General features: G+C 42.2%; 1 protein-coding gene across 3 annotated transcripts in view; it reads left to right on the plus strand.

Moving 5' to 3' along the window:
• The window catches only part of SORCS1 (sortilin related VPS10 domain containing receptor 1), a 536,576-nt gene that overhangs the window by 165,360 nt on the left and 346,161 nt on the right, over positions 1-25,055 (plus strand). For all 3 annotated transcript variants that reach the window (XM_075842830.1, XM_075842831.1, XM_075842832.1), the window contains exon 2: positions 20,745-20,812. In XM_075842830.1, coding sequence (XP_075698945.1) covers positions 20,745-20,812 — 68 coding nt within the window. The remainder of the gene's footprint in view (positions 1-20,744; positions 20,813-25,055) is intronic.

The following is a 25,055-nucleotide window of genomic DNA, read 5'->3' on the forward strand; positions in this document are numbered from 1 at the left end:
GAGTATTTTGGGGGAGGAATATCTAGCCTCAAAATTCCGTTTGGAAGTTTGAGGCAGATATTCCTCTCCCTGCACGCCGATTTTCGCGGCGATTTTCGCGGCGATTTTCGCGCCGTTTTTCGCCCGCGGCCATTGAGCGTCAAAAAACTCGGCAAAATACTCCGTGTGAACATAGCCTAAGGGCAAAGCCCCACGTGGCGGAATTGCTCTTGAATTTCGCTGCAGACACTCCGCAGCGTTAATCCGCAGCGGAGCCGTTTCTCCATTGCCTTCCACTTCTTTTTAGTAGGCTTCGTTTAGACGAGGCTGAAATTTCCGCTGCGGAGCATAGGCTGCGGTGCGGAATTTGGTGTCCGCAGCATACAATGGATGTTGCGGACCAGTGGCGGACTGGTGGCGGACTCATTGCGGAAGTTCTCCATTGACTTCAATGGAGATTCTAAATTCCGCAATGAAGTCCGCAGCTGTCATGCACATGTTATGTGTGCTGCGGATGCGTCTTGCTTTTTGGACATGACATTTCTTCATTCTGGCTGGACCTATGTATTTCTAGGTCTACAGCCAGACTGAGGAAGTCAATGGGGCTCCCGTAATTACGGGTGACTACGTGTGTGCATCCGTAATTACGGGAGCGTTGCTAGGCGACGTCAGTAAATAGTCACTGTCCAGGGTGCTGAAAGAGTTAAGCGATCGGCAGTAACTGTTTCTGCACCCTGGACAGTGACTACCGATCACAATATACAGCAACCTGTAAAAAAAATAGAAGTTCATACTTACCGAGAACTCCCTGCTTCTTCCTCCAGTCCGGCTTCCCAGGATGACGTTTCAGTCTAAGTGACGGCTGCAGCCAATCACAGGCCAATCACAGGCTGCAGCCAATCACAGGCTGCAGCCAATCACAGGCCAATCACAGGCCAATCACAGGCTGCAGCCAATCACAGGCTGCAGCGGTCACATGGACTGCCGCGTCATCCAGGGAGGTCGGGCTGGATGGCGAAAGAGGCACGCGTCACCAAGACAACGGCCGGGTAAGTATGAAATTCTTTTACTTTCACTAGGGAAAGTGCTGTCCCTTCTCTCTATCCTGCACTGATACAGAGAAGGGAAGTACTTCACCTCAATACGCAACGGCTAGTCCGCATCAATTTACTGCACATTTTGGGCAGATCCGCCGCAGAATCTGTAACACAGATTCTGTGCGGCATTGATGCGGACAGTTGCAGAAGAAATACGCCACGTGGGGCCATGCCCTTATGTTTCTCTGTTTTATGCCTTCAGTGCACAAGTTCTGAACGGAATGTGGTTTTCATTGGCTCATTATCACTGCAATACCCATTATAGTAGGCAATCGTATATCCAAGAGCCAAACATATGCATATGTCCCATGTGTTAATGAGCCGGTCTGTAATTGTGTTGATAAGCCAGTCAGAAGTACAATCAATTTACAACATTACACCCTTGTGCACTCAAAGTACTAAAATGAAACACATAATAAGGTGTAATTCACACGAGGATGTTAAACGTCCGTAGGACGGCCGTTGAAACAGCGGCCGTCCCGCGGACCTATGTAATTCAATGTGGCCGTTCACACAGCCGTTGTTTCAACGGACCGTGTGAAGGGTCCGTGGGAAAATAGGACATGTCCGTTCTTTTCACGCATCATGCATCCCTCCATAGACTCTCAACTATGGGGATGCGTGACATCGCGTCCCGCAGCGCTGAGCATGGATGCATCTCGGACGTGAAAAACTGTGGTGCACAGCGCTCATGTGAATTACGCCTTAGAGAAATATGAACAGGCAGCCAGCTTGTTGACTGTCTCCAGGGTGCAGCATATTTGTTTTACATAGGCTGTGTTCACACAGGGCGGATACGCTGCCTAAAAGTACACAGTGTATCCACCATGGATGCTGCAGAGGAATGGCCATTGCGAAAAAAAGCATGTAAAAAAAAAGCCCTTACGTACCCATAGTCAAGTCCATGTGTCCCTCTGCCGACCTGCAGCCCGGCCTCCTGGGATGACGTTTCATCCCATGTGACGGCTGCAACCTGTGATTGGCTGCAGCAGTCACCTGAGATACTACGTCATCCCCGGAGGCCGGGCTGGATGCAGGAGGAGGGAGATCTATAGTATGAACTCTTTTTTTTCTGAGTTGTGATCTTTGGCCAAAATCTCAGCTTTTCCACCGCAAAAATCGCAACATCTGTTATTTGTTATTGTGAATTCAATGGGGAAAACTCGCAACAAAAAGCAGCGATTATACAAATGACATTTCGTTGCGGAAAATCGTCAGTGTTTACGCTTCCTGTGAACCCGGCCTCATACTCCATCACTGTGGATAGGCTCATTGGTACAGACGTAGCTCCGTTACTGGTCTTCTGATTCTAACCGTAAATGGAACCATGAAATCCTCAATGTCAATCATGGATTCAATGCAGAAACTATCAATGGCGTTAACCCCCCGACAACCACACACCAATGGAGAAAAGTATTGGGACACGTCTCTTCATCATTGAATTCAGGTGTTTCATTCAGTTCCATTACCGGAAGTGTATAACACCCAGCACCTCGCCATTCAGTCGCCTTTAGGGTATGTTCACACGCAGTGTTTTCAGGCGTATTTTGGGGCCTAAAAAAACGACTCCAAACATCTGTCCATTGATTTCAATGGGAAAAATGGCGTTTCGTTCAGCCAGGGCATTTTTTTTTACGTGGCCGTTTGAAAAATGTCACTTCTTGAGCGTTTTTTTTTAGCCGTTTTTCATTGTGTCAATAGAAAAACAGCTCCAAAAAACGGCCTTAAAAAACGCATCAAGAAACGTTTGATGCTTTAAAAACGGCTGAAAATCAGAGGCGGTGTTCCCTTGAAAACCGCTTCATATTTTACTGCTGTTTTTGCTTTAGCGTGTGCGCATAGCCTTAGGGTTCATTCACACATTGCAGTTGGTGCTTCCAACATCAGTGTGTAACAACCACATGTGCTTTTACCACAATTTGATGCTTTTTTTGATGTCGTTGCGTTAAAAAATGCAACCGCATAAACCCACCAATTCGCAGTAAAAATACATGCAGTTTTGGATCCAGGTTTTTTAATGCAGTTCTAAACACATCTCAACTGCAACGTATTAATGGACCCTCACAGACATTACTGATAGAACGGGTCGTTGTAAAGAGATCAGTGAATTCCAGCGCGGTCCTGCAACAGGAAAGTTCCGGAAATTTCTTCCCTCCTGGATATTCCACCATCATCTGTGACTGATATTATTGTAAAGTGGAAGGAACCGCAGCAACTCCGCCACGAAGTGCAGACCACGTAAAGTTACAGAGCGGGGGGCCGAGTGCTGAGGAGCAAGTGCAGAAAAGTCGCCAACGCTCCGCTGACTCCATAACTGCAGAGTACAGACCTCCACTGGTATTAAGATCCGCACACTGTGCCCGGGAGCTTCATGGCATTGGGACTCAGCAGCTGCATGCCAGCCTTACATCACCAAGCACAATGCCAAGCGTTGGGTGGAGGGTGTAAAGCCGCCGCCACTGGACTCTGGAGCAGCAGAAACGTGTTCTGTGGGGTGACGCTTCCCTATCTGGCGTGTTCTGTGGAGTGACGCTTCTCTATATGGCGTCTGATGATGAGTCTGGGTTTGGTGAATGCCAGGAGAGCGTTACCCCCCTTAGTTCCAGTGAAGGGAAATCTTAATTCTTCAGCACACAAGACATTTTAGACAACTGTAGTTTCCAAATTTGTGGAAACAATTTGGGGTTCAGCTCTTTTCTGTTCCTCATGACTGCGCCCAGTGCACAAAGTCCATAAAGACATGGCTAGTTGGTTGGTTGGTTGGTTGGTTGGTTGGCTGGTTGTTTGGTTGGTCGGTTGGGGAAGTTTGGTTTAGAAGAACTTGACTGGCCACACCCCATCCAACAACTTTGGGATGAACTAGAACGGAGATTACGAGCCCGGCCCCCCCCCCCCCCCCCAACATCAGTGTCTGACCTCACTCATGGATGAATGGGCAAAAATTCCCACAGACCCCAAAAACTTGTAGAAAGCCCCCAGAAGACTGGAAGATATTTTACTGCAAAGATGGAAACAACTCTATATTAAGGTCTATTGATTTAGAAAAAAAAATCCAGTAGGTGGAATGCGGGGGTGTCCCAATACTTTTGTCCACATTATGCATATTACATGTGGGTTCATACTTCTCTGTACAATCTATCTGACCAGATGCCAACTCTTCTCTTAGAGTTATTCATTTATTTTAGTGATACAATGTAATTTATTTGTGACTCCTTCATTACCTACGAGCTGAAATTCAGACTCTCAACAATTTTTCATGGTATTTTGCGTTACTTAGCAGGCATGGTTTAGTATATTTCAGATGATTTCTCCATGGCATTCCACCCGGCTTGGTTCCTCTGTTTTATTTGGTTCGGTCGAGGGTAGACAACGAAGAGACAATCCACAACCATGTCTCTCCAGGATTTTTCCTCCATGTTTTTGGCAGGATCATCTAAATTTTTTGATTTAGACAAACTCTTTAAATCTAGTAGAGTTGTCTCGAATTGGGTCAATGCTCTCGAAAAACACATCCTCATGGACTACAGGGTCTTTATGGGATTGGATTTACTTAGTTTCTCCTCTCCAAATTTTGGAAACATGGTCCAATTTTTTGACAGGGGCCCATAGGAGACATAGACAATCAGTGAGACTCCATTGATCTCCGTTGATTAGATTACCATTGTTACGGTCCACCGGTCCTTCAACGAGGCGGATACCAGATGAAGAAAGAGAAAAATAGAGCGTGTCTTATTCTCTCTCATTTTTACCCAATTATCTGCTTCTTAAAGGCACCCGGGTGCCCACCACCTGCGTCTCTTTCTATGGAGGACTCTGTGTGGGTTTTGAATTTACATTTGCTCTGTCCTTCCATCTAAAGATAATGGAGAAGAACTGACATAATCCTTAATATGTACAAGTCCCTCAGATGCTCATTACGTACCCAGACAGGGATGAAAAAGAGCGCCTCTCCCCGTTCTCCCCTTATAACTCTTCAACCATATAATTGCTATTCGGCCTCTTGGAATAATGTGGATAGAGAAGTCGATAGGTTTGTCCTAAAGTTTGTGTCTCAGAATAACCCATTAAGTTAGGTAGGAAGGTTTACCTGCAGTCCTATGTAAAACCACAGATAGCAAATTATATCAACACAAGTTCCGCTAAATAATGAAATCAGCTTTACAATAACTTATTATCTACATTACATAAGCAGATAAGACATACTGTATCTGATATATTCCTTTGCAGCAGGACATATTATTAGGGGGTACTTACTTATAGTGTATCTATGTATCAGCTAGAATGTTAAATCAGACAGATATTACCTATAGCTTTTTAATGGTTTTGCAAGTGGAGCTCTGGAGATAAGGGGCATGTGATGTGTGATGTCCCGTGCCACAGGGAGAGGGAGAGGGGAGATGACCACGTGTTCAGTGTATGAGACGTCACACAAGCAGGAGAAAAAGGGAGAGATATGAGGCATGTTACATAGTTACACAGAAGGGTATGTTCACACGGAGTGTTTTCAGGCATATTTAGGGGCGTTTATGCCTCAAAATACACCTGAAAAAACGGAAGCAGAACGCCTCCAAACATCTGCCCATTGATTTCAATGGGAAATACGGTGTTCTGTTCCGACGGGGCGTTTTTTACGCCTCGTTTTCCAAAAACGGCACGTAAAAATACGCCCGCGAAAAAGTGCATGTCACTTCTTGGGAAGTTTTTGTAGCCGTTTTTCATTGACTCTATAGAAAAAAAGCTTCAAAAACGTCCGTAAAAAACGCAGCAAAAAACGCGAGTGGCTTAAAAAAAGTCTGAAAATCAGCGGCTGTTTTCCCTTGAAAACAGCACCGTATTTCCAGACGGTTTTTAGTAAGCGTGTGAACATACCCTAATAGTTACACAGTTACACAGTTACACAGTTACACAGTTACATAGTAACAGTTACACAGTTACATAGTTACACAGTTACATAGTTACATAGTTACACAGTTACATAGTTACACAGTTACATAGTTACACAGTTACATAGTTACATAGTTACACAGTTACACAGTTACATAGTTACACAGTTACACAGTTACACAGTTACATAGTTACACAGTTACACAGTTGCATAGTTACACAGTTACACAGTTACATAGTTACACAGTTACACAGTTATATAGTTACATAGTTATATAGTTACACAGTTACACAGTTACACAGTTATATAGTTGCACAGTTACATAGTTACAGTTACATAGTTACACAGTTACACAGTTACACAGTTACACAGTTACATAGTTACACAGTTACACAGTTATATAGTTACACAGTTACACAGTTACACAGTTACACAGTTACATAGTTACACAGTTACACAGTTACATAGTTACATAGTTATATAGTTACACAGTTACACAGTTACACAGTTACACAGTTATATAATTACACAGTTACACAGTTACACAGTTACATAGTTACATAGTTACATAGTTATATAGTTACACAGTTACATAGTTACACAGTTACATAGTTACATAGTTATATAGTTACATAGTTACATAGTTTGTACGGCTGAAAAAAGACACATGTCCATCAAGTTCAACCAAGTGATGGGAAAAGGGAAGGAAAACATTTCTACACATAGGAGCTAATATTTTTTGTTCTAGGAAATTATCTAACCCTTTTTTTAAAGTAATCTCCTGTCCCTGCTGTGACGGCTCCTGAGGTCGGATATTCTACAAATTTACTGTAAAGAAGCCTTGTCGCCTCTGCAGGTTGAACCTTTTTTTCTCCAGATGGAGGGAGCGCCCCCTTGTTTTTTGAGGGGGTTTTACAAGGAACAGGATTTCACCATATTTTTTGTATGTGCCATTAATATATTTATATAAGTTAATCATGTCCCCCCTTAGTCGTCTTTTTTCAAGGCTAAATAGGTTTAATTATTTAATCTTTCCTCATAACTTAGATTCTCCATGCCCCTTATTAGCTTCGTTGCTCTTCTTTGTATTTTTCCTCCTTTCTATGAACTGGAGCCCAGAACTGGACTGCATATTCTAGATGAGGCCTCACTAATGCTTTGTAAAGTGGTAATATTACATCCCTGTCCCGCGAGTCCATGCCTCTATAATACACGACAATATCCTGCTGGCCTTTGAAGCAGCTGATTGACACTGCATGCTGTTATTGAGTTTATGATTTACAAGTACACCCAAATCCTTCTCAACAAGTGACTCCCCCAGTGTAGCGCCCCCTAGGACATATGATGCTGCAGATTATTACACCCAGATCATTCTCAACCAGTGACTCCCCCAGTGTAGCGCCCCCTAGGACATATGATGCTGCAGATTATTACTCCCAGATCCTTCTCAACCAGTGACTCCCCCAGTGTAGCCCCCCTAGGACATATGATGCATGCAGGTTATTACTCCCAGATCCTTCTCAACCAGTGACTCCCCCAGTGTAGCCCCCCTAGGACATATGATGCCTGCAGATTATTACTCCCAGATCCTTCTCAACCAGTGACTCCCCCAGTGTAGCCCCCCCTAGGACATATGATGCCTGCAGATTATTACACCCAGATCCTTCTCAACAAGTGACTCCCCAGTGTAGCTCCCCCTAGGACATATGATGCCTGCAGATTATTACTCCCAGTGTAGCGCCCCCTAGGACATATGATGCCTGCAGATTATTACTCCCAGTGTAGCGCCCCCTAGGACATATGCCTGAAGATTATTACACCCAGATCCTTCTCAACAAGTGACTTCCATAGTGTAGCTCCCCCTAGGACATATGATGCTGCAGATTATTACTCCCAGTGTAGCGCCCCCTAGGACATATGATGCTGCGGGTTGTGGGTACCCAGATGCAGAACTTTACATTTATCTACATTAATCCTCATTAGTCATGAAGATGCCCAAACACTCAGTGCGTCCAAATCAGCTTGCAATTTAAGAACATCTTCCATAGACTGAACTACATTACATAGCTCGGTGTCATCTGCAAAAATAGAAATAGTGCTATTAATCCCATCCTCTATATCATTAATAAATAAGTTGATGTGATGTGTGATGTCCCATACTACAGGGAGAGGGAGAGGGGAGATGACCACGTGTTTAGTGTACAAGACATCACACAAGCAGGAGATAAACACCTGGAGCATGGTCATGTGACTGTACGTGAGACTGACTTACAGAGACAGTTCAGCTACAGACAGCGAGTTGGTCAGTGACTCCTATTACTGCAGTTACACCATCTGCACACAATTCTCATAGACCTGAAAACCCCTCCGAGCCGCATGTAACATAATGTGTAAAAAAGTCCATACATTTTATTTACCACACCAAACCTATTATTAGGATATTCTATCGCTGGTACGTCGCTGGTTACACCGGTTACTTACTAGTTTAATTTTCATGCAAATTTCATTTGTAAATAAAATGGCTAAGAGCGCCATTGCGTATGAGAGGCTGTATCCATCATTAGCTGCTATCCGGTGCTCCTCCGCAGACGCCGCCAATTATTCAAGGGCCGCGCTCTTATCTCTGTTGTACTGGCTTGACGGTCATGCACACGACTCAATAATTCTGTCAAGTGCTATCTGTGTCGGGGAAAGCGTGCTATGGCGTGATTTATGGCGGCGCGCACCTCACTTTCGTGGCAAAGATTTCTTTGAACAATACAGAAGTCTTCTAATAAATGATTCCTCCCATGTTAATGTATCACAGGAAGAGTGCAGAGGGTTGACGGCCGAGGCTTTTATACGCTGCATTAATCCTACATCATTGCTATGGATCAAGGCTCTAATGATATGTTACTGAAATTCATGATCAAATTATTACCAGGGAAAGTATGCAGCTAAGCAGTGTATCTAAGCCTATCATGTGTGATACTGTCCCCTGAGCGGTGTATCTAATCCTATCATGTCTGATACTGTCTGCGGAGCTGTGTATCTAAGCCTATCATGTGTGATACTGTCCCCTGAGCGGTGTATCTAATCCTATCATGTCTGATACTGTCTGCTGAGCTGTGTATCTAATCCTATTAGGTGTGATACTGTCTTCTGAGCTGTGTATCTAATCCTATTAGGTGTGATACTGTCTGCTGAGCTGTGTATCTAATCCTTTTAGGTGTGATACTGTCTGCTGAGCTGTGTATCTAATCCTATTATGTGTGATAGTCTGCTGAGATGTGTATCTAATCCTATCATGTGTGATACTGTCTGCTGAGCCTTATATCTAATCCTATCGTGTGTGATACTGTCTGCTGAGCCTTATATCTAATCCTATCATGTGGGATACTGTCTGCTGAGCTAGTGTATCTAATCCTATTATGTGTAATACTCTTTGCTGAGTTGCCTATCAAAGCCTTTCATATTAGGTACTGTCTGCTGAGCTGCTGTATCTAAGCCTTTCATATGTAAGAATGTCTGCTGAACTGGTGTATATATTCATAGCATGTGTGATACAGTCTGCTGTGCTTATGTATCTAAGCCAATTATGTGTAATACTGTTGGCTGTTCTGGTGTATCTAAGCCTTTCATGTATGATACTGTCTGCTGAACTGGTGTACCTAATCATATCATGTGTGATATGGTCTGCTGTGCTTGCGTATCTAAGCCAATCATGTGTAATGCTGTCTGCCGGGCTGGTGTATCTAAGCCTTCCATGTGTAATAGTGTCTGCTAAGCTGAAGTACCTAAGCCTTTCAGGTATGAATCTGTTTGCTCTGCTGGTATATCTAAGCCCTTTCCGTGTAAAAATGTTTGCTGTGTTGGTGTATCTAAGCCTTTCCTCTGTGATACTGTCTGCTGAGCTGTGTATCTTAGCCCTTCATGTATAATACTGTCTACTGGACTGGAGTATCAAAGCCTATTATGTGTGATACAGTCTGCTGGGCAGGTGTATCTAAGTATTTTGTCTGTGATAGTCTGCTGGGCTGGTGTATCTAAGCCTTTCATGTATAATACTGTTTACTGGACTGGGGTATTAAAGCATATTGTGTGTGATACTGTCTGCTGGGCTAATGTATCTAAGCTTATCATGTACAATACTGTATTGGACTGGTGTATCTAAGCCTTTAATTTATGACAGTCTACTGGGCTGGTGTATCTAAGCCTATTATGTTTGTACTGTCTGCTGTGATAATGTATCTAAGCCTATCATGTACAATACTGTATTGGACTGGTGTATCTAAGGCTTTAATTTATGGCAGTCTACTGGGCTGGTGTATCTAAGCCGGCCACCCGCCCTCTTCCCCCTGGGGTCCCTCGCTCTTCATGTCTTGGTCGTTGCTGCGCCGTTCTTGGCCTTTTCTTTGTGTAAACACTGACGAGTCTGTAATAACATGAGAATTATAATCCATCTCCAGATATAAATCACCTTCAGAAGCTCAACCTGCGGAGTGCGGATCAGCGGCGGCTTTAGGGCATGACCACACATGGCGGAATTCCTCCGCAACTGTCCGCATCAATGCCGCACCTAATCCGGGTTGCGGATTACGGCTGCGGATCTGCACAAAATGTGCAGAAAATTGATGCGGACTAGCTGCTGCGGACTGCGGGAAAAGTGCTTCCCTTCTCCCTATCAGTGCAGGATAGAGAGAAGGGACAGCACTTTCCCTAGTGAAAGTAAAAGAAATTCATACTTACCGCCCGTTGTCTTGATGACGCGTCCCTCCTTCGGCATCCAGCCCGACCTCCCTGGATGACGCGCCAGTCCATGTGACCGCTGCAGCCTGTGCTTGGCCTGTGATTGGCTGCAGCCGTCACTTACACTGAAACGTCATCCTGGGAGGCCGGACTGGAGACAGAAACAGGGAGTTCTCGGTAAGTATGAACTTATATGTTTTTTTACAGATACATGTATATTGGGATCGGTAGTCACTGTCCCGGGTGCAGAAACAGTTACTGCCGATCGCTTAACTCTTTCAGCACCCTGGACAGTGACTATTTACTGACGTCTCCTAGCAACGCTCCCGTCATTACGGGAGCCCCATTGACTTCCTCAGTCTGGCTGTAGACCTAGAAATACATAGGTCCAGCCAGAATGAAGAAATGTCAAGTAAAAAAAGCAAGACGCATCCGCAGCACACATGACATGTGCATGACAGCTGCGGACTTCATTGCGGAACTTTGAATCTCCATTGAAGTCAATGGAGAAATTCCGCCATGAGTCCGCCACTGCTCCGCAACAGACAGAGCATGCTGCGGACACCAAATTCCGCTCCGCAGCCTATGCTCCGCAGCGGAATTGTACGCATCGTGTAAACGAACACTGCTAAATTAAAGTGAAAGTCAATGGAGAAACGGCTCCGCTGCGGATTAACGCTGCGGAGTGTCCGCAGCGGAATTTAAGTGCAATTCCGCCATGTGTGAACCCGCCCTTATAGACCTGAACTCCGGCAGCCGTGCCAGGACAATAAACTCGCTGCTAATCGGCTGTGCCTGGCATGAGGCTGGCACACCGTGCCCGGGCATCACAGGGATGAGATGATGGATCTGAGGTGTCCCCTACACTTCTCATTACAGCGGAGCAGCCTGTAAACCAATCAGCGACTTTACATTTGCCGGAGAGTCGCACGGTGTAATCGCTTGTCATTCTGCTGAAATAAACCATGTCCTTCCTCACTGCCAGATCCCAGATCCCAAAAACCATCAACATTCTGCAGAGCTGCAAACATCAGAAATGATAAAACAAGTACAAATAGATAGATAGATAGATAGATAGATAGATAGATAGATAGATAGATAGATAGATAGATAGATAGATAGATAGATAGATAGATAGATAGATAGATAGATAGATAGATATGAGATAGATAGATAGATAGATAGATAGATAGATAGATAGATAGATAGATAGATAGATAGATAGATAGATAGATAGATAGATAGATAGATAGATAGATAGATAGATAGATAGATATGAGATAGATATGAGATAGATATGAGATAGATAGATAGATAGATAGATAGATAGATAGATAGATAGATAGATAGATAGATAGATAGATAGATAGATAGATAGATAGATAGATAGATAGATAGATATGAGATAGATAGATAGATACACAGATATGAGATAGATAGATAGATAGATAGATAGATAGATAGATAGATAGATAGATAGATAGATAGATAGATAGATAGATAGATAGATAGATAGATATGAGATAGATAGATAGATAGATAGATAGATAGATAGATAGATAGATAGATAGATAGATAGATAGATAGATAGATAGATAGATAGATAGATAGATAAATAGATAGATAGATAGATAGATAGATAGATAGATATGAGATAGATAGATAGATAGATAGATAGATAGATAGATAGATAGATAGATAGATAGATAGATAGATACACAGATATGAGATAGATAGATAGATAGATAGATAGATAGATAGATAGATAGATAGATAGATAGATAGATAGATAGATAGATAGATAGATAGATAGGTAGATAGATATGAGATAGATAGATAGATAGATAGATAGATAGATAGATAGATAGATAGATAGATAGATAGATAGATAGATAGATAGATAGATAGATAGATATGAGATAGATAGATATGAGATAGATAGATAGATAGATAGATAGATAGATAGATAGATAGATAGATAGATAGATAGATAGATAGATAGATAGATAGATAGATAGATAGATAGATAGATAGATATGAGATAGATAGATAGATATGAGATAGATAGATAGATATGAGATAGATAGATAGATATGAGATAGATAGATAGATATGAGATAGATAGATAGATATGAGATAGATAGATAGATAGATAGATAGATAGATAGATAGATAATCTAGTGATATTCCGTTGTTGGCTTGTGTCTTGGCTGTCCACATCTCATCCATCTTTCTGACATGTCGCCACTTTCCTGGTAACAGCTGTGGATGTTGGTGGTGATATTTCTGCTTCTCTGACGTGCGACTTTCCTAACAGCAGATGAGATATTATATTATATATCGCTGCTGGAAGGTTTAATATTTCGCAGGGATCCGGCTGTATCAGCAGTATACGGATATAATATGTGAGAGGGGGGGGGGGGGCACTGTCTACAGGTCATTGTGATCACAGCTCCGAAGTCCCAGAGGGTTTACCAGAAATATTCCTTATATTCCTTATATGCAGAACACCGGATCTTCCATTCTACATTTATATACGGGCAGCTCCTGTATATAGGCTGCTGTGGGGGCGGTGAGACCCCGAGTCTCTGGCTTTACATCCATAGATGTTACATTTGCAGTTGCTCCTCAGTTACTAGCGCTGATGGACTGTTACAGTATTTTGAATTGATGTTACTCAGATGATATCTGTTCTACCATCACCACATGAGTGGACCGGTTACAACCTTCCGCTGGCTCAACATACTCATTTCTTAAATACTCTGCGCTGCTGCTGGAACTCCTTCTAATATGTAACTCTCAGTCTGCGACCTCCCATTCCCCTCCTCACATCATGATTCTGCAGACCTATCCTCACATTTATCATTACATAGGTCAACAGGCAACTGCATCCACAAGATCAGTACATTCCAATACTTAAATTGTCTGTGCTGCTGTGGGGCCCTGCTCCTTCCACTATATAACTCTCACTTGTCATCATTCCCCTCCTTACATCATGACTTTGCCCCGGTTTCATGCAGACCTGCCCTCCCTAACATCATCACAGGAATGAACAAGTCACTGCACCCCCCCCCCCAAAGATTGGCACATGCATGTCCTGAAACACTCTGTGCTGTTGGAACAACCTGCCAATTCCACCATAGAGCTCTGTGTCTTATCTTTGACCATCTCCATTTACCTACTCCCATCATGACTTTGCCCCACTCCTATAATCACTAACCACATCACATGAGTGGCTATAAAAATCATCCGTCACTTTGGAGGACCCAACAGGTTTGTGCATGGATTTCAATAGGAACCATGCAATGCTCTATTTCCCCTGTAGTGGTTCCCATGCGAGTTCAATGATAACATTCTGTCTGCCTGCAGTTCACTGTCTATCTATGACTATTCACATTACTAGTTTTATTTCACTTTCTTTTTATCACTTTTGCACAGTTGTAAATGACACTGTTCACACGACTACGCTGACCGCCCCCTGCAGGTGCGCTCCTTCCTTTATCCTGGTTCCCGATCCCGCACTGCTGCCGCAATTTTGTGGGTGTGTATGTGGGGTGCTCCCTCTATCACGGACCGGTCCGGACTGATCTGCAGGAGGTGCTCTTCCGTGCGCACGCGCAGTGTGGCAGCGGTCATGGGACATTTTGGGCAATCCGGCTATTGGGACAAGCACCCGTGGATACAAGACGGGCATGTGATCGCGGCTTCGTTTATTTATTTGAATTCATGATAGTAATTTCATTTATGGTTATTTTATTTAAAAAATGATACATTTTCCCCTCTGCATGAATAGAAGTGATGATATCACGGTTTCATATTTTCATATGTATTTATTCAAATCATGTCGACCGCCGTCGCTTGCATGCCGGCTCCATCACGTGATCCCGATGGTCGATGTCAATCTGCATATCGGGGTCGCGTGGTGGATTTCGGGACCCGTCATGCGCGGTGATGATTTGGGTTAAACTTGATATAGGGTCATGTGATCTCCCATAATATCCACCTGCTGATACAATTAACACAAACATTTGTCACCTGGTAAACTTCTATAGTCTCTCCCATTGGCCAGTGGTCCCTATAGCCACCTCCCCCTGTATCTTTCTAGCCACGCCTCCTGAGGAATACTTAGTGAAACGTGCGTCGAGGCGCAGAACATGTGCAGAAACCACAGTGTTATACTGATCAAGTAAGGGTATGTGCACACGACCAATTTTCAGACGTAATTCAGGCGTTTTACGCCTCGAATTACGCTTGAAAAAACGGCTCCAACACGCCTGCAAACATCTGCCCGTTGTTTTCAATGGGTTTTACGGTGTTCTGTTCAGACGAGGTGTCATTTTACGTGTCGCTGTCAAAAGACGGCGTGTAAAAAGATGCCCGCGTCAAAGAAGTGCAGGACACTTCTTGGGACGTTTTTGGAGCCGTTTTTCATTGACTCCATTGAAAAACAGCTCCAATAACGCTCGTAAAAGACGCCGCGAAAAACGTGTGCACTTGCAAAAACGTCTGAAATTACGGAGCTGTATTCGCCTGAAAACATCTCCGTAATTTCAGACGTATTTTGCTACTGCGTGTGAACATACCCTAAGGCTATGTTCACACTCACTGTTTTCAGACGTAATTCGGGCGTTTTACGCCTCGAATTACGGCTGAAAAAACGCCCCTAATACACCTACAAACGTCTGGCCATTGCTTTCAATGGGTTTTACGGTGTTCTGTTTCCACGAGCCTTTTTGGATAATCCATCCTGATGTAATTTCCCTCGACACTTATCATCTGTGTTTGGAAACCAGGTTTTTCACGTCTTTATAACACATGTAGCTTTACTTTTTGAAACAGACCATTGGTATTGTTTATCGTTATCACAACATTGGAGACATTTCTTTTCCTTTCCATATTTTTGGGCTGTGACATTTCTTGATATTTTTTGCATCAATCAGGATTTATCTGCCGGACTGGAGTCTTGTTCTATTTACCCAACTTACTATCTGCGATTGTACCTTGTTTATTGTGGACTTCCTTTTTTGATACATTCTTTTATATTTATAGACATATTTGACATTCTATTGCAGTTTTTAAGAAATTGAAATAAAATATCTTTTATATATGCAAACTACTTTCATGGTCTCTCGGCTCCCATTTGGGTCTTCTTTGGTTGAATATATTGGGAGAGGTGAAACCACCATAACGTGTGTTATGGATCCTATGAGTATAACCTATAAAAATATTGTAGAATTAAACAGCACATCATTTAGGACATAAAAACTTCATGGTGGTAAAAAGTGGAGATTTAAGAAATAAAGGAGAACCCCACCAACAAGTGTCTAGTAGTCCTAATGCATTTTATTCCTGATCATTTGACATCACAAATTGTTCTTTCAATTATTTATAGACCTTTTTCTTACCAACGAAAACCCTCTGATAACCACTACTGTCAGCCATTTCATTGTCCATAGAGTTTCTCACCCAGCTTTCCATAGACCATGAATGGCATATAGTTCTATCATGTGAAACTCCCACAGCTCCCGCTCTCTTATTGCCCTGCTTTTATAGCAGTTGAGGTATTTTAGCCTTGATCATGAACCAGGAGGTACAGGATGAACAGCACTAGGGGCCTCTCCTAGATAATAATGACAATTTTAACACAACATTATCATCAATAAGCAAAGCTGTAGTCCATTGGGTGGGGGAGGGGAGGACGTTGTCTTGAGGAATTTTGCTTTAAGAGAATTTTTATATCATTTCATAGCACTGGTCACATGACTGCACATATTAGAATTTTAATTTGTAGAGCGAGAAAAAGAAAAAAAATGATGGAACTTTGAGCCAGATCCAACTCATGATTTATTCCTGGCACTCCTGCCACGTTGCGGCGATCCTGAGTACACAAGGCGTAGATCAAGCTGTCGGATTTTAATATTTGGCAACGTTTCAGAGCTCATCCTAAATATTACATAGATAATAAATATCATCAACTTATATTGAGCAAAACTAGACGGAGGGGAATGGCCGCTCACGCGACGCTTTGTGGATTCTAGGTATTCCCATCTAATATGGCCATAGCATTATGATCGATGGGCTCCGGCCGCCTGGACCGATGTCGATCAAGAGACTGAAGGAACCGAGGTCCCTACTGCGCTGTAGCTCCTTAATTCTAATGATCGTTGGGGGTCGCGACAGTCGTATCATAAAATCAGAGCTCCGACCCTTAAAAATTTGGAATTGATTAAGCTTCCAGCTCGTATATCCAACGTATGCTGGATACGCAGTGAGAATAGACCCTTGTTAATATAATGGCCATTTTGCTGTCTCCACTGTGGGCCCCACTGTGCTGGGAAACTCTTCTTTAAAAACCCTGTGTTTGCCCCTGCTTATCTGTAGCTTACGGGGTTAAACCAATTTGAGACCTTCTATGTCTGTATATTACACAATCAGCGTGTATATTCGTATAATGTTACCATTGTGCCGCTTACTTGTACCTCGTTTTATAAAAAAGGGTAATGAGCAAGTGGCAGATGTGTAATTTGCTGATGATGCCTCGAGAATAGTAACAAAGAGTTAAATAAACACTTTCTATAACTGTGTACTAGACATTTAATATGTATATTAGTGTAATGTTACTATTGTGCCGCTTACTTGTACCTCGTTTTATTATTGCAGATAAAAAGGGTAATGAGCAAGCGACAGATGTGTAATTTGCTGATGCCTGAGCTTAATAACAAAGAGTTAAAGGAACACTTTCTATAACTAGACATTTAATATGTATATTGGTGTTATGCTGTAATACTATTGTGCAGCTTGCTTGTGTTTTGTTTTATGATTGTAGATATAAAAGGGTAATGAGCAAGGGACAGATGTGAATTTCACTCAGCCAACCAGAACCTTACTTAGTACTGATGAGGAGCAAAAGCTCTGAAACAGTGCTGTCTACAGATGGGCTTCTCTTGTTTTTCTATTAACCTGTATCGTTTATAGAGACTCTATCAAGTGTCGGACATTGACTTACAGGGGAGTCACCTATAGGTGGCACTAGAGGGACGTTCTCTTACTTTCAGTGGAGAGCGATTTTGTTTCTTTACTCTAAAAACATTCTGGTAGGCCAATTGGTTTAGTATGAAACTGGCATCTGCCTGTATGCAAGCTTGTATGTTGTATACTGTATAGGGAGATGACAGTCTTATATAGGGGGATTGTGAGCCCCACCAAGGACATAGACTGAGTAAATACAATTCATGCATGGTGCTACAGAATATGTTGGTGCTACGCAAATAATGGCAAATTCATAAATGAATGAAATGGCCCAATGGTGACTCCATTCTTCTACAAGGAATGGGAAGGTAGGAGGCACCAAATGTGTCTATGTGTTCTGGAGGTGGGAGCCACCATGAAGATTGGGGGTCAAGGGCCAACAATACGTCAGCAGTAGAATAGTCTAATAAACTAGAGCTGCGGTTGCCTCCTCAATATGTCAGTGTGCCAAGATACAGTATGGACACCCTAGTTAAAGTGTGGATCTTAGGGGGTGGGCAGAGATGGGGTCCACTGTTAATCTGTTACCCAGGGGCCCGCATAACCTGTCGCCAGCCCTGTCCTGGGGTATAAATCTGCTCTACGGGGTGATTTGCTATATTGTGTACAGTAGATGACAATCCCTATAATATCTGAATGTGATAAAGCCGCATTCCACTAGACACCCGGTAATCGGAGCGAATGTGGAAAATGTCTCCTTAATACAATCGAGAATTCGATTCTTTTTATGTGTAAAATTTCAACAATGTCCCTTAAACCGGTCACAATGGGAAGTTTTTGTCATTCACATCACCTGAATGTTCAATATGAGAAAATCAGCGTCACCCTCAAATGCCGCTAATCATGACTGCATTCACCGGCCGACATCGTTTAGCGGGGAATTTCCTTTGGTGAAGTATTTCACTCCATTAAAGTGGTTAGAGAGCGGATGGAATAAAAAATCCTCACCGCGGCTCTTCTGTAATGTCCGCAGGGTCCCTGTAAAGGGAAAGGAAGGAAATACACACAAAAGATCACAAGGCCGTTCTGCAGAAGAACAGGAGACTCTCTTAAGAAATAAGACGTTTCATTAAGATGTTAACATTTGTTTTTATCTTTTGTTACAACGTAACGCACAATTCTGCAGCCTGTGTTCATTCGGTCGGCTAGGAAGCACCAGGAAATGGTTGCGCCATCTAGTCACCCCACTTCTATTGCCCTGTTAGGATGTCATATAGGGGGTACCCTGGTTGGGATCCACTCTACAATTTAGAGAGCCACTGTAAAGAGCACTTCATACATTGTCACATTGTGTCAGCCAAAGCAAGAATAGGCACCATGTATTACTAAATTTCCCCTGCAGGGGCCGCTGTAGGGAAAGTGAGCAGATTCCCTGGGATAATAGATGATCGCCCGGGATTATAGAAGTCAGACCCATGGTGATCAATTTTTGACTGAATGTATTCCCAAAAAAATTGGCCAGATGGGACAACCTCATACTATACCTCTCAATCGCCCGTTTTTGCTGGGATGAAAAAAAACCAGCTTTTCCCCTTAGAAAATGCTTTACTATTAAAAAAACAAAATAAAGTAAAAAAGTTACGCATATTTGGTATTGCCGCGTCCGTAACGACCCCGACTATAAATCTATTACATTATTTAACCCGCACGGTGAACGGCGTGAAAAATTAAATAAAAAAAGATGGAAAAATTGTTGTTTTCTGTGAATCCTGACTTTAAAAAAATGTGATTAAAAAGTGATCAAAAAGTCGCATCTACTCCAAAATGGTACCAATAAAAACCACAGCTTATACCGCAAAAAAAAGCCCTCATACAACCGCATCAGCGAAAAAACAAAAACGTTACGGCTCTTCAAATATGGAGACACAAAAACAAATAAATCTGAAAAAAAAGCGTTTTTCCTGTGTAAAAGTAGTAAAACATACAAAATCTATACAAATTTGGTATCGTTGCAATCGTAACAACCCGCTGAATAAACTTATTGTGTTATTTATACCACACGGTAAACGGCGTAGATTTAAGACGCGAAAAAGAGTGGCGAAATTTCAGGTTTTTTTCTATTCCCCCCCAAAAAAAAAGTTAATAAAATGTAATCAATAAATAATATGTACCTCAAAATGGTGCTATTAAAAAATACAACTTGTCCCGCAAAAAAACAAGACAGCTATGTTGATGCAAAAATAAAAAGGTTATAGCTCTTGGAATGCGACGATGGAAAAACTTAAAAAATGGCTTGGTCATTAAGGTTTAAAATAGGCTGGTCATTAAGGGGTTAGAGGCAGCATGAAATCTCGAGATATGAGGGGTAGTGGGACACAGAAGGGTCTTATTTATACCTCCGCTACATGGGTGATATCTAAAACGGTCATCACGCTACCAAATTAACCCTTCAATCCCTAATAATGGAGTCAACCACATGTCCAGCCATTCCAGCTCCCACAGTCGTTGTCTTCCAGCTCTGCCATGACAAGTTTGCCTAACATGTATTTGTGGATAATTCGGCATATTTACACTCAGGAGCCTGGGAAAGCGGGGTGACAGCTTCTAGAGAGCTTTAATATTGGCTATGTATATTAGTTGTCGCCCAACTTTCCCAAGAACAGATGACTTGATGGAAGAAGACAAGGTTTAGCGCTCCTTTTGGACATAGTCTTGAATATTTTTCATGACATTGACTCATTTTGCATATTATTTGAATACTCTACCCATAATGCCCTTGTCTTCTTTTATTTTGCTCCCGGTCTTTGGTGACTTTGTATTATTCAGGCTCCATATCTGACACCTCCGCTTGGAATTACTCCACGTTGACAGTCGCCCGGCAGAAGCAAAGCGTCTACTCCTTGTTATTTGGCGCCTGCAAACATCGCAGTCGGTCTCTGTTAGCTTTATAAGTTCTCCATCCTGTTCATTTGTATTACGCGCCCATTAAAACAAATGCTAACACTCCCCTAGGGTCAGCTCCATTTTGCTTTTACCAGACAGTAATTGTTTCAGACTAAACTGAGTTGTCTCCTTTTCGCCCGCAGGTGATTCTAATTCTGACAAAACTGTACGACTACAACCTGGGAAGCATCACGGAGAGCTCTCTTTGGAGGTACGTGCATAGACCCGGCTTCTAATTGCTGAGATACTTAAACTTGAATTCGGTGGCAGAGGTCTTTATACTTGGTGCAATTGGACATGTGGGATATCTGATGACAGTTGTCTCTAGGCTATACCCATTGTCTCTTCTCATATCTAGTCATCGGCTCTCAATGGGTTTCTGCAGCAATGAAATCTTTCAGCAATCTTGTTTCATTTTCTTCGTTAGTCTGTAGCGGCTTAACAACATTTGATACAAATGCGGAAAATGCAAAAGTTCTCCGCTTACAAATTCAGCTTCTCAACATGTTAACACCACTTAATTTTCTGAAATTCCCTGCTGATTAATTTTATAATATATCTTTTAGAAGGGATGGAGCTCCATTTTTTTCTGATAGAGCACCAAATCCCTTGATTCTCTTCACCCAGTCACTAGGGGCAGCAGTGGAGCTTACTAAAGACTAATTTAATAGGAGTTGTAGAAATTATATGCAGTGAGCTCCCCCTAGTGGTAACCACAGACAGCCAAAATCTACTCTATGGCTGTTTGTAGGGGATTTGGAGCTCTGTAACAGAAATAAACTGCGCTCTGACCCCTAGAAAGATATTTTATGAAATTGATTTGCTTAGAATTTTACATCTAAAAATTAAAGGATGTGGGTTTAACATTCACTTAAAGATGGAGCAAACCGCATGTATGAACTTCTAAAATACTGTAGGTCACTGCCTGCTCTCTTCTCCAGAAGTCAGGACAAGGTGTGTGGCATCTTCTAGTAGGTGCTATGTACAGTATAGTAACATAAAAGCATTACTGCATGTACTGTAGTTATAGGTTTCCGCTTACTAGAGTGCAGTGCATTGTGGGAGCATTGATAACAGACACCGTTAGAACTGAGCTGTGATATATTTGGAGCTTTATTTATAAAGTGGCCCTCAGTTCTGTTTAATGGTCCTCAGCCATCAAGTAGCTTCCACCACATCATCCCATCCTCCAAGTACAGCCCCATACAGCATTGGTAATATTTGGGCATTCAATAATACTGTTGTCTAGTATATGGCACTTTTATGTGCTCACTGTGTGGCGGTATTATCTAGACACTGTAGTGGTATTATTTAGACGCTACATGGCGGTATTATTTAGACACTATATGGCTGTATTATATACTATATGGTGGTACAATTTAGACACTGTGCGGCGGTATTATTTAGACACTGGCGGTATTATTTAGACACTGTATGACAGTATTATTTAGACACTGTGCGGCGGTATTATTTCGAAACTGTGCGGCGGTATTATATAGACACTGTGCGGCGGTATTATTTAGACACTGCATGGCGGTATTATTTAGACACTGTGCGGCGGTATTATTTAGACACTGCATGGCGGTATTATTTAGACACTGTGCGGCGGTATTATTTAGCTATGATAATGCACTCTTTAGGTAATACTACGATCTTTCTTGTTTTCTTCCAAAAAATGTGAGTAAAACCCCCACAAGTGTTTTTTCCCCCAGTGTCTCCACAGTTTTTGATGCTGCCGTGGAAATAGCAATTTCTTTTTTTTAGTTGTACAGGATTGTCTGATTAAATGTAGCACTGCACTCCCCAAAATGTGTAATTTCATGAAGTGTGTGTGTAGATATTGATCACATCCCCTCCTTTATGAGACTGAGTGTACTTGTAACATGTAGATGCTCCATCTCTAATGCAGTCTTGTTCTCCATATGATACATAACTATGATCTGTTCTTAAGAAGAGATTGCACTTCAAGTACCTGCTGGATAATAATTAAATGTGCAGCTTCTTGAGAGCGCTGAAGACCTTGTAAATAATCATTGTAAGTGTAAATCCGCTCACTGGAGCTGTTGAGGTTGAATCTCACGTATCTGTGCTGAAGACGAGTCTTGTAAGATGTTGTATCAGCAGATTACAGCTCATACAGAATTTAATTTAAAGCCACTTATAGTGCACTGAGGAGCGCTATAAAGAAGCCTATCTACAAGACCCTAGTGACAGGAGTGCAGTCCTCCAACATAGGAGCCTCTGACAGACGGGGCTCCTCATCCTGCAATGCCCAGCTGTCCACTTAGGTTGGTGACCAGGCACAGTGCAAAACTCCCCAACTCTGGTTCTCTAGGCTGTGCAGAGGGAGCCCTTAGTGCCCACAACACAAGGTTTAGAGTTTAAAGGCATTTTGCCGATATCCGTCTTTTGAATATGGGCTTGAACCAAAAAGATCAGAGAATAGAATTGACTGTACAGCCAGCTGTATATATTAAAGGGTTAAAGTGACACTCAAGAAAAAACAAACTGGAGCTTGCAAATTTTAGTCCGAGATGGGACTTGTTTTTCTTGAGATTGCCACTATAAGCATTAGTGGTGTCCATCAATTTTCCTGCCTAAATAATTTTTGAAGGGTTGATTCTTACTAAAGGAGTTCTCCACTTTGGACCATCTGCACTTGTTAGTAGGGCTTCATCATAATAAGCTGATTACAAAGTGTCCTCCTGCTTGGACATTTAGCGATCAGCTGTGATCTGTGGGGAAACCTGGCAGTAAGTGTTCAATTTCCCTGCAGCGCCACCACAGGAGATACTAAGCATTGCACAGTTATACACAAGAGAGAAAGAGGAGCATGGAAGCCATATAATAAAAAGTGATAAAAACTTTATTGAACATAGTTACATACACAGAAAAAGTGGTTTTAAAAAGGTACAAATGGACAGAGAAACTCTATATAATTCCAGTGTAACAAGAATGGCAGACTCAATATGACAAGTATAGGGATATAATAACCAATCTAGAAGATAGATATGGGGAATAAATGAAAGACAGTGTGTAATAGACACTAAATGACATATCATGACATAAGTATGCAGTAATGGAAATATAAGAAGAATTCACTGCTAGTGCAAGTATCAATTGTTCAAGAAGTGCCAATGAAAAATTAACAGTCAGTCAAAGACTGAAACTTCCATAAGTTCCCCAGTTTCTAGAAGGTCTTACCCATTAATAGGTGTGTACGGGAGTCTGACAGACGTGCGGAAACCCCAACGCGCGTTTCGCGGTATGCTTCCTCATGGGGAGTCACCCCTATGTTCAATAAAAAAAAAATCACTTTTTATTATATGGCTTCCATGCTCCTCTTTCTCTCTTGTGTATAAATGTTTATATAGGAGTTGCCTTAATACTAGTTAGGTAGTATGCGTTACATTAATAGCATCTAACCCTTTACCGATAATTGCAATAGGAGTTCTTTTGTGCTTGTCTCATGCATATCTGCCAATTATATCTCTGAATCTGTAACAGATATACTGTATATACAGAGTCCAGTGGCTAAAACGATCTGGCAGGTGGTGATAACCGCACAAGTAGTCAAGTAACAATCCAGGTTTAGTGCACAGATTAGCGGCAATAGTTTGTAGCGTGCGGCAGAGACATGATCGTGCGTGAAACAATCCAAGTTCAATACACAGATAAGCGGAAAGAAGTTGAAACAGAGACGTGGTCAGGAAGGAATCCAAGTTTAGTACACATACAATATGAGCAGCAACATTGTGCAGAGAGGCAGAAAGGAATTCATCTTTAGACAGGAAGTTCAATAGTCTGACAAACAGGAAATAAAAGGGCATGACTTTTATAGCAAACCAAAAGGGTGAGACTAAACTAGAAATCGGGGCAGGAATCCAGAGATCAAAATGGTGACGCAAACATTTCTAATAGTCTCCGTTTTTTGCCGGAATCAATAGCGCAGTCGACTGCGCTATTGATTCTGTTGGAAAAACGGAAACCTGCCGGAACGGTGACAAACGGAAGCCATTAGCAATGTTTCCGTCACCATTGATATCAATGGTGATGCAAACGGAAGCTGTGATTTCCATTTAACTTTCCGTTGCGGGGTTCCACGACGGAAACCTCAGACGCAATCCCTGAACGGAAAGCGAACGCTGATATGAACAGGCCCTAAATTCTTCCTCAGGGGACCCAGAGATACCATTGTCTTCAATTGTATTGACTCAACATTGATTTTCTGCCCAAAAAACTGACAAGAAAATGTATTTTTCCTGTCCTCGTGAGACCCGGGATGTGGTGGATGTGCACTCGCTGTTTATTGAGTGTTGCATCTCTTGCAGTTTGAGCTCAGTTTGCCGTTACTATATAAGCTTAACAATCTGCAGTAAAACTTTAAACTAGACTCAGGTCACCGAGAATCTCCTGCAATTTCGTTCTCTTTATAAAATATAAATAGTGCAGAG

The sequence above is a fragment of the Rhinoderma darwinii genome, chromosome 11, assembly GCF_050947455.1.
Source record: "Rhinoderma darwinii isolate aRhiDar2 chromosome 11, aRhiDar2.hap1, whole genome shotgun sequence".
NCBI classification, from domain to species: domain Eukaryota; kingdom Metazoa; phylum Chordata; class Amphibia; order Anura; family Rhinodermatidae; genus Rhinoderma; species Rhinoderma darwinii.